Raw genomic sequence first — 9,649 nt, 5'->3', positions numbered from 1 at the left:
AATCCTGACCCGAGAGCTGAGAGCTGAGAGCCAGACAACCGCTCAAACTATGAAACGAAACTTTATTGACCCACAAATAACGTGCAGATAATTACAAAAACAAAGGCAACTGCCCCCAGGAAAACAAATGTGTCCGTTGTGGGGGATGGAAAAAAAAATCAGAGAAAAAGGCAGGAAGTGAGGTTTCAATGGATCGACTGGGAAGTACCCAGTGACTATGTTGAAAGTTCAGTTGATAATATGATCTTTACAAAAACCTTTTTATTCCAATTAATTATGAAGTATTTAAACACATTAAAGTTACCAGTTTTTCATTAGTAAACTTAATATTTATTATTCATCTTGCACTGACAAAGCGGATAATATTTCAATTTATTCACTACGGTTCTCCATCAGTGTAACATAAAAAAAATTTAATTCCATTTTCTAAAGCTCAACCTTTTTATGGCCCTGAGGTTTCGAGGTGTTCATGCTGATGGTCGAAAATAAGTGATTAGAGCGATTCATATTGAAGAATTTAAGTACCCAACAAGATAAGAAGAGATAGAATACAATATACTCTAACACGCAGAGAGTACCAGGTAGCGAGAAAAAGAAAAGAAAATGCCATGGCAAAGTGGAAAAACTACTTACAAGTATGTTAACATGCGCAATTGTTGCCGTTGTCCAGTTCCAGGACCTCCGGGCAAACTCAAGCCAAGGAGCAGTAGCATCAATGCCACGGAAATCTTTTCTTTTCCGGCCAGAGTTTCCCCCCTCCTCTGCGCTGCGCCGCTGTGGGTTTTTCCCAAAGATGTTCAAGTTTATTTGTTGCGGTCATGGCAGAAAGTAATCCAAAAGATAAAATACAATAAAATAAAAGGCCAGGGCGGTGAGTTATGTCCGAAGTTGTTGTTTCTGTTGCTGCTGTGGCTGTTGTTGCTGCCGTTGCTGTTGTTGCTGCTGTTGCTGGTGCTGCATTGGTGGGCAGGTCTCGCACAGACAATACCTTAAAGCAACCCATGTGTTGTCGTCTGTCGAGCGAGTGTGCATAATTTATATGGCGAGCTTCAGCCATGTTTTTGGCTAAATTATTTCCCTGGCCCCGAAGCACGTGCTGCCACCGGCCACGCGGCCTTCAGGTCAACCGTTTGGGCCATAAATTTAGACGCCTGCCCTGCGACACGCTCTATGACATTATTGAACTTGAAAGGGATATGGCCGGGCAGCAAAACATTAAGCAGCATCGGAAGACGAGGTGCCGGATCAGGGGGCCAAGAGCACAAGAACACACAAAAGCCCCTAAATTGACCTTGTAAACTCCTGGCAACACAATATTTTAGAGGGCTATGTTTAATTATGGTCTTTGTAGGACCAAACCCATCTATTTAAGAGCATAAGGCGTTTAGCTAGATTAAGTTCCAAATAAACACAGGTGAAATTTACTGAAACAAAAACAAGGTTCAAACTCACTTAAAAAGCTGTAACCTATATACACTGTTAATAGAAAAAAAATATCAGACTGGTGATTTCAAAATTGTATATTTAATATTTAAATTGAATATTAAATCATAATATAAAATACAATGTATATTAAATGCATGACTTAATATACAACTATTTTAAGTTAGATAAGATTTAAATTTGAATAAAACTTTCATATACTTAAATCAATTTCGAAAAAAGGCAAATGACATATTGTAATATTTTTATATTTTAAACAATTAAAAAAAAATGGTTGAATATCAAAGCTACAAGTATTTAAATTGAAGGTCAAAATATTTGGATTTACTACTTTAATTAACCAGTGTACTTATATACCTAATCAGGGAATGCTAATTCCTTATTTGCTTAGTTTTTTCAACTTTAATAAAATTGGTTATATTTTATTTTAAATAGAAGTTGAAATTTGCACAAACAGTACATATTCTAAGTGCTGAATAATATGTTCCCATTTCTAAAAAATTCTTTAATCCAAGCAATTAAACTGAACAAAATGTTCATTCGCTGATAACCTTTTGCGTCAATTTGAATTCTTAGTACAAATGCTGATAACAAAGCGGTTTTAGTCCGAAATGCCCCTCTATATAAGAAATATTTTTCTCAGTGCCGGTGATGATAAGCATTCAGCTTATCTGTCAATGGGATATAATAATAAACGCAGCTCGCTTTGCTCTAGTAGATGTGAATCGTTTTGTTTGGAATAATGATTGCCGCTGCTTCCTTTTTTCTATTCGCATTGCTGATTCATCAAGAATCGGCTCAGCTTTTGGATTCGAACTGCGTGAAAGCCCTACCGGAAGAAAACGAACGCGTTCCTTGGCTGGCATTCATAATGACGCCCTCAAAGAACTGCTCGGGAGCGCTTATAAACAAACGTTGGTATTATTGCTTGTGATTACAACACACTTACCAAAAAAATTATTTAATTTCAGAATTTGTCTTAACCGCTGCGAGGTGCGTGGTTGGTGAAAAGGATAGGTGAGTCGACTCCATAAACTTAATTTTCGGTTTCAAACCAATTACCTTTAATCAGCTCGGTTCGTTTGAACTCCGAAGTTTACCCCGTCCAAAACACCTACTTACCTACCAATGACAGATTTACGATGGATATAGCTCTGCTAAAGCTTAAAGAGCCTGTAATCTATAAACGTCACATAAGACCAATATGCATTTTGTTGAGTGATCTTGTGATAAATACCGGCATGACTTTAAAAGACACCCGCTGGGGCTTAACTGGATCGCCTGCAACGAAAATAATTACTAATTTTGAGAATGCAAAGTGCCTTAGCTCCTTCGGAAAACGGCTCAATGAGTTCCAGATCTGTGCTGGCTACAGCAACAACGATAATTGCGTGGAAGTGGGAAGTCCATTGTGCATTGAAGCATATAGACCGAATGTAACTATTTACACACTAACCGGAATTCAGAGCTATGGCGCTTTAGGAACTTGTGTCTACTCCAATATCTTAAGGTACATCGGTTGGATAGTAGGAGTCGTTCTAGAGGTCGATGTCTGTGTTCATTCTTAAAACTATATGTGATGAAGCAAACTTATGTATCCGAACAATTAAACAGATACCCACATTTTCTTAAAAACCTACGAAGCATAATTCCTCATACAAAATTTCGGTCAAGATTTTGCTAGACGTGTTTTGAAAAAAAGGAAGCCAATTTTTAGCATTTTTTTCTTAAAACTATTTTTAATTTCCCTTATGGAACTTATTTTCTTCATGGAACATAAGTATTTATTGAGTCTTAAAACCAACATTCAATTTATGAATGTTCCAGCGGAGACTTAATCTTAAAGTTATAAAACTGATAAGGAAGTGAATTTGCTGATAACATTTTGGAAGCAAAGTAATTTTAGTTTTTTTCTTTCATGAACGAAATTTTGTACAGCAATGTTCGTTTATATTAAATTCATAAATTTAAATCGATTTTCAAAAATAATTTTCAAAAGTTGTTATTTTAAATAATAGTAAATAAGTATCAATATTTTATGTATGTAAAAATAAGCAAAATAATTATTTAAATGATCGAATATTAATAGCAATAATTTAAACAAATTTGTGAGAAAGATTTTTTTCTGTCAGTACTGATAAGGCCCAAGTGTTGTTATTGAACACACTTCGCTAGAGTTTCAGTTGTGAAAAAGCACTTGGTCCGGAACGATGACTTACATTGTATTTGGTGTTTTGTTCTCATGTCTGCTGCTTCATCAGGGATCGGCCAAGCTTCTGGATTTAAATTGTGCCAAAATATCCAATAATTCGGTATCAAAAAGTCCATGGATGGCATTGGTTCAACTGCCCGATAAAAATTGCAGTGGCAGCCTGATTCACAAACGTTTGTATAAAGATAAGGCTCTTATTAGGAAATTTAAATATAAAAGATTTTTGTTTTAGAATTTGTCATAGCATCAACCAATTGTGTGTTTAATCAAAGCGAACTGTAAGTCTGCTGAACTTTATGAGTCTATTTAACGTTAACTAAGTTGTTCCCTTCCAACAGCACTGTGATTTTGGGAAAGTTCAACGGAAAACTACACAAAAAGCATTTCGACATGTATCCCACCATGAAAATTTCTGTCCAAAACGTCTTCATTCACAATAAATTTGACAGAGACAACTATAAAAATGATTTAGCTCTGCTCCAACTAGAACAACCTGTGCCCTATAAAGAAAACATACGGCCCATATGCATTTGGTTAAACAGAAACGAAATTCAAAACGAAAAAAAAGTTATAAAAACAACACTTTGGGACGTAACTAAGAAAATGGTGTTGCCAATTCCACAAACCAGAAACTTAGCTCTCTTTTCACCAATCGAGTGTAAGCATGTCTTGGACGTTGCTCCCAATGAATCGCATATTTGTGCTGGCTACAAGTGTAATGCCTCGTGCGTGGAAGCGGGAAGTCCTTTGATTCAAAAGATAAACATTTGGAATACAAGTGTTAACACACTTATAGGAATTCAGAGTTATGGCGTTTCGGGAACGTGTCTATATAGCAGAATTTCAAGCTATATTGATTGGATAGTTGGGATCGTGATGGAAATAGATGTTATAGTTTCGAATTGAGAAACATAATTTAAAGAATAATACATTTTTTAAATAAACGATATGAAACAAAAAAAATACTTGAGAACGTCTAAATCATGGAAAAACTATGGGTGTCTTAAATCATAAACTATTTTTCTTGCAATAAAATTTAAGTTGAAATTTTGCAACAAACAGAACTACACATTTTAAATGCTAATTTCCTTCTAATAAGATTTTAATTTAAAATGTATCTACTGCTTGTGAGTTTAGAAGCTTTGTTTAGAAATATTTTATTGATTAGATATTGGTTTGGATTTTCACAATTTTATTATAAAAACGTGCACTTCCAAGAAAATGCTAATTTCTTACTGTTAAGACCTCAATTTAAATTATATCTTCTGTTTGTGAGCTAAAAAATTCCGATTACTTATCAAAAATATAACCAGCGAGCACACACTTTTGGGGCCAGCAGCCAGTTTGATTGGCCTGGCCTTAAAGCCAAAAGCTGCTGCCTGGCCGCTATTTATGTTGTTGTGGCTGCAATTGCTCTGGGACCGTTTAGCATTTTTCAAGTAACCACATGGGGCTAAGACCGACAGCAGATAGGGCCCGAACCTTTATAGCTGCAAAGCGGGGACGTTGAAGTATTACAAAACTCTAAACAGGCGTAAAAAGTTTGGCCAAAGAAAATGTTCTTAATTTGATTTCTTCAACGCCCCTGGAGTGCAGTATTTGCGGCCACGGAGACGTCTAAATGTGCGTGTATTTTATAAAATATATAGTATATATACAAACATACAGAAAGGTATATAAGCCATGGGCAGACAAGGTCTAATAAAAAGGCTTGGGCACAAAAGTTTTTAATAAAGTTTTTATGCCCCAGCTAGAAGTATAAAGCTCAGGCAACAGAAAGGAAAGGGAAAATGGAAATAATTGAGGCAATTTGTTACGCAGGGAATATAGGTAAGAGTGTTAAGGGAACTCCAACTCCACATTTTATTCGCTTTTCTTGTTGTTTAAACCTTGAAATAGCCAAATAATCGCTTTGATCCTGCCCACAAAGATGTCAACTTTCTACTTGGAATTTCTTAAACCAGAAAACGTATGAAACACGCTTCATGTTTCGAGGTCGCAGAGTGCGCGCACAGAGCAATAAGCACCGTTTCCCATTGCAGTTTGAATTTCATTTCAAAACAATTTGTAACAGTCTTTCCAATATAGACTCACACTCACACACAGACCCGCGGCAATCGAAGTTTGGTTTGGCAGCTAAGCAAATTTGCTGCAAGTCTGCCGCTGCCACTGCCGAGTCAGCAGTGCATCCTCCATCCTGCGTCCTGCGTCCCGCGTCCTCCATTCGATCAGATCCGCTTACCATGCACTCTTGAAAATATTTCATAACATTACAAAAAAAAAATTTCAATTTTTTTAAGCGGCACCATAAAATATAAGCAAATTAGTTTTATTTGTATTGTTTTGTTGAAATATGTTTGAAATTTCATTTGAATGCCAAACCAAACCGACAATATTGTGGGACTTCTTTTAAAGAAGCATCAAAAAGTAAATATCTTTGAATAAAAAATCCAGTTTTAAAAGCTTTTAATTATGAAAGACAAGGTGATTTTTTTATCACCCATTGTACCTTTTTTTTATATAAACTTTTGTTTTATTTTATGAAAACAATTCAAGTGTTACATTGCTAAATATATTCCTCTGCGTACTTATACCTAAGTTAAAGTATTTATTTATTTACTAAACCTTTTTTTTTTTTTTAAATTTACTTATTTATATATAATTTGTATGTTGAATTTATTTTTATTTTGTATTTATGTATTTGCTTTGAGCGCATGTAAATATATTAATATTGGGATTTAAAGCTTATCACTCATGCGAACTGTTGCCTTTAAGCCCTAATCTTAACGAAAATCTAACGCATTAATCGGTGACAGTAGAGGTTTTTTAATTTATTATTTAAATAGATTTGCAAGTTAAAAGGTCCTTTTTAAATCATTTCAAAATCAGACTTTCTTGAAGTGTTCGATGCGTGTACATGTCAATAGTTTTGCGCTGCCTTTTTTCTTTTTGATGAATTGACAGGCAATGCTATTTGTCAGCAGTCAATGTGTTTGTTACATTTTATTGCCAGCTGGTTGCTGTTGCTGATGTGGCTGCTTCTAATGTTGCTGCTGTTGCTGCTGTTACCATTGCTGCTGCATTGTTAATGTCGGGCGTTAGAGCATACGCTAAACATGCGGAGCAAGTTATTTGTCTGCATTTTATATGCAATTTCTTTATGCATCTCGCTGTTCGACAGACGGCCTGACAGAACAAAAGGACGAAAGGACGAAAAGGACGAAGAGGGGCACTAGCAGCAGCAAATTGTGTTGTATTGTGCTCGCATGCATCCGACATTCGACAGTCGACAGTCGACAGCTGAGATGGCTATAGCTTCTTCGATTTGCATGGTCGCTGTTTGAAATAGATTACGCATCCGGCGTGCCAATTGACCCTTGAACTTTGATCAGCGGACGGAGCGGAAGCGGAGGTCACTGCTGTCAATCAAAGGAATCGTTCTGCCTTTCAATTGATTGAATGCAATCAACTTGTTTTCAATGATAGTGCAATTTTCATAACTCGCAATTTCCGATGCAGGTGAAGCAGTTGTACCTGGTAACGCTTTTAATAAAATTTATTCAAGGAGAAAAATATGTATTGCAAGGAATTTAATTAGTTAATAAACCTCAGCCTACCCTTATTTAATCTTAAGAATTTTTCACCCCTTTCCGTCAGGTGCTGATTTTTCTTTCATCACATTTCGCAGATCTGTCTCGATTTGCATGGAAATTTATATATATTTCCGTAAACGAGAAACCATTTCGCACGACTCCACTTACACGAATCCTTTGACACTGTCAATGCAATGGAATCGGGTTTGAGTTCCTTTCATTTTTTTACGTGAAAAGTTTGCAAATCTTTAAATCAACTTTTGATAAAAGGAAAATATTTTTCTTTGAAATAGCTCTGGCGAATAGCCTTCTATACAATGCACTTCACAATTTTCACATGCACACCTAACACAACGGCTGACGTCAGAAAACTCGCCTCCAAAAATAAGTGAAAAATCAGCGGCAGTCTGGTTTCATTTGTCGTTTCCGGTTAAAATGTTACGGTTGCGTTTTAATAATAAGTGCATGTCAACATAAATTAAAATACTCCCGGTTGATTAATAATGCACAACGAAAATGTCACAAAGAAATATGAGTGTGCGACGGTTCCCTCACTTAATTCCCTCTACTTCTTCTACTGAAAAGTAACCTGAACGAAATCAGCAACAAGGTAACTGGAACAAAGGATGTTGCAAAACAGGGAAAATTATTTTTTAAATGCCCTTAAAATTGTTAAAGGTTTTTTTGTAATATTCTATAAAGTAATTTATAAAATTATTTTATATAAGGAGCGGTTTCTAAATGATTATTATCGAAATTGCCAAATCAAACAAAACGAAACATACATACATACATATACATACCTAAATTTATTTTATGAATTCTTTTTTTAAAGCTTATGTAAGAAATTTGTTTTTTTGTTTTAATTCATTTTTTGGTTTATAAGAAAGTTCTAAAAAAGGCATTTAAATAAAAAGTTACCACTATTAATGTTTAAAGTAGTAATTTCCTTTGAATAAATCTTTTAAGCAATCTTTTAATACAAAACACCAACCATAATCACTGTACTGCACCCTGTTGTAAGGGAGTGAATACATTTTATTCCAGCACAAAAATAAAGTCATTAAAATTGTAAATATGTATACAAGTGGCAGCCAGGAAAGCAGGAGTTTTGCGGGGGACGAGGGAGCGGGAAAAGAAGGACGAGATGACGCAGCCATCCTGTGTGCGTGCAAGAAATGGAAATGCGGTTAATTTCCGTAAAGTATGCAATAATTTCTGGCACTGAGCATAAGCAAGTGCACCCAGTGTATTTCTGTGTACGAGTGCGAGTGCGATTGCATGTGGATACGCGAGTATATGTATGTATGTGCCTGTGCGAGTGCAGCACAACAAAAGGCAAAGAGTTAAATAACTGCCACGCCCCCCCTGCCACTTCCACGTAAATCTCTTTGGGAGACTGCGAAGACGGAACTAACGAACAAACGGACATTCATCAATATAAATCAACCCACGGCCACAAGCCAGGCCCAGTTGCAAGGATTCGGGAGGAATCGTCCACATCCAGTGATGACAACAGGACCGATAAAATAGTGCTATACCAATAATAGACAGTATACAATCAATAAAGAAATATGTATCGTTTTTGGGAATAATTATTTAATTTCATAAAATAAAGAATGCCTTATAAATTTAGAAAAACAAGACCTAACAATGACTTAAGGTAGGAGAACTGATGGTTTGCTCAATCTAAAAAGTTCTTTAAAGGCCTAAACAATTAAATGAAAGTTCAATTACATTTTGCTAAGATAAATATTATTTGTTTTAAGGCGGTATATCTTAAAAAATAGGAATGGGTCCAAATGTAATGGCATGATAAAATATATGTGCTTTACGAATAAGTAAGTATTAAAGGTATTCAATAATAAAATCTCGTAAGCTTACTCAAGGTGTATCGCAATATAATTTTGTAAATGATTATTTAATTTAAATTATTTAAACTCCCTAAGAATGTTTAATGTTTTTTTTTTCAATTTATCTTTAAGTATTAAATAATTAAGATCTATAAGTTCTAATATTTAAAAGTTTGTATCAAATATTTGAAAGTCATATTTAAGTCGATACATGTTACTTGAAAATTTTCCAGTCGATAAGCATCTCTACCGAATCAGAAAAAGAAACCGAGGCTGGAGGAAGAGGCAGGCTCAGCGGAACAAATAAAAACATTTTTTTGTATAAAAGTTGCTGCGAATTGGTTGGCAAGCGGGGTCAGAGTGGAAGTGAAAGGAAGAAAAAATGGAAGGGGCCAGGCGGCTGTAAAAATGTTGGCCAAAGAAATATTTTCACATTTTTATTTATTTTTTCTTATTTGGCAAATGGCAAGCGGACGGCTTCGGCCGGTCCCTGGTTTTCGGCACTCGGTCCTTGGTCCTGAATGTCCTTGCAGCTGCTGGTGCTGCTG

At 35.5% G+C, this 9,649-nt stretch overlaps 1 protein-coding gene across 2 annotated transcripts; it reads left to right on the top strand.

The window, feature by feature from the left end:
* The first annotated feature begins 2,176 nt into the window (after positions 1–2,176).
* LOC128255491 (chymotrypsin A-like) lies at positions 2,177–4,599 on the top strand. 2 transcript variants are annotated; one of them, XM_052985135.1, is made up of 5 exons: positions 2,177–2,357; positions 2,415–2,460; positions 3,576–3,828; positions 3,888–3,933; positions 3,994–4,599. In XM_052985135.1, exons 3-5 carry the CDS (start codon positions 3,654–3,656, stop codon positions 4,559–4,561), a joined length of 789 nt encoding a protein of 262 aa, XP_052841095.1. In that variant the 5' UTR covers positions 2,177–2,357; positions 2,415–2,460; positions 3,576–3,653; the 3' UTR covers positions 4,562–4,599. The 2 variants fall into 2 exon arrangements, with proteins under 2 accessions (XP_052841095.1, XP_052841103.1); XM_052985143.1 differs by lacking the exons at positions 3,576–3,828; positions 3,888–3,933; positions 3,994–4,599 and adding an exon at positions 2,516–3,060.
* The last annotated feature ends 5,050 nt before the right edge of the window (positions 4,600–9,649 follow it).

The sequence above is a fragment of the Drosophila gunungcola genome, chromosome 3R (genome assembly GCF_025200985.1).
Source record: "Drosophila gunungcola strain Sukarami chromosome 3R, Dgunungcola_SK_2, whole genome shotgun sequence".
In the NCBI taxonomy this organism is placed as follows: domain Eukaryota; kingdom Metazoa; phylum Arthropoda; class Insecta; order Diptera; family Drosophilidae; genus Drosophila; species Drosophila gunungcola.
The sequence above is the reverse complement of the archived record's forward strand: the minus strand, read 5'-3'. Positions and strand labels throughout refer to the sequence as shown.

Coding starts and splice junctions, on each gene's coding strand:
- LOC128255491 (XM_052985135.1), top strand. CDS start 3,654: ATGACTTACATTGTATTTGGTGTTTTGTTCTCATGTCTGCTGCTTCAT. Junction 3,829..3,887: donor TGGCAGCCTGATTCACAAAC/GTTTGTATAAAG, acceptor TTTTTGTTTTAG/AATTTGTCATAGCATCAACC. Junction 3,934..3,993: donor GTGTTTAATCAAAGCGAACT/GTAAGTCTGCTG, acceptor CCCTTCCAACAG/CACTGTGATTTTGGGAAAGT.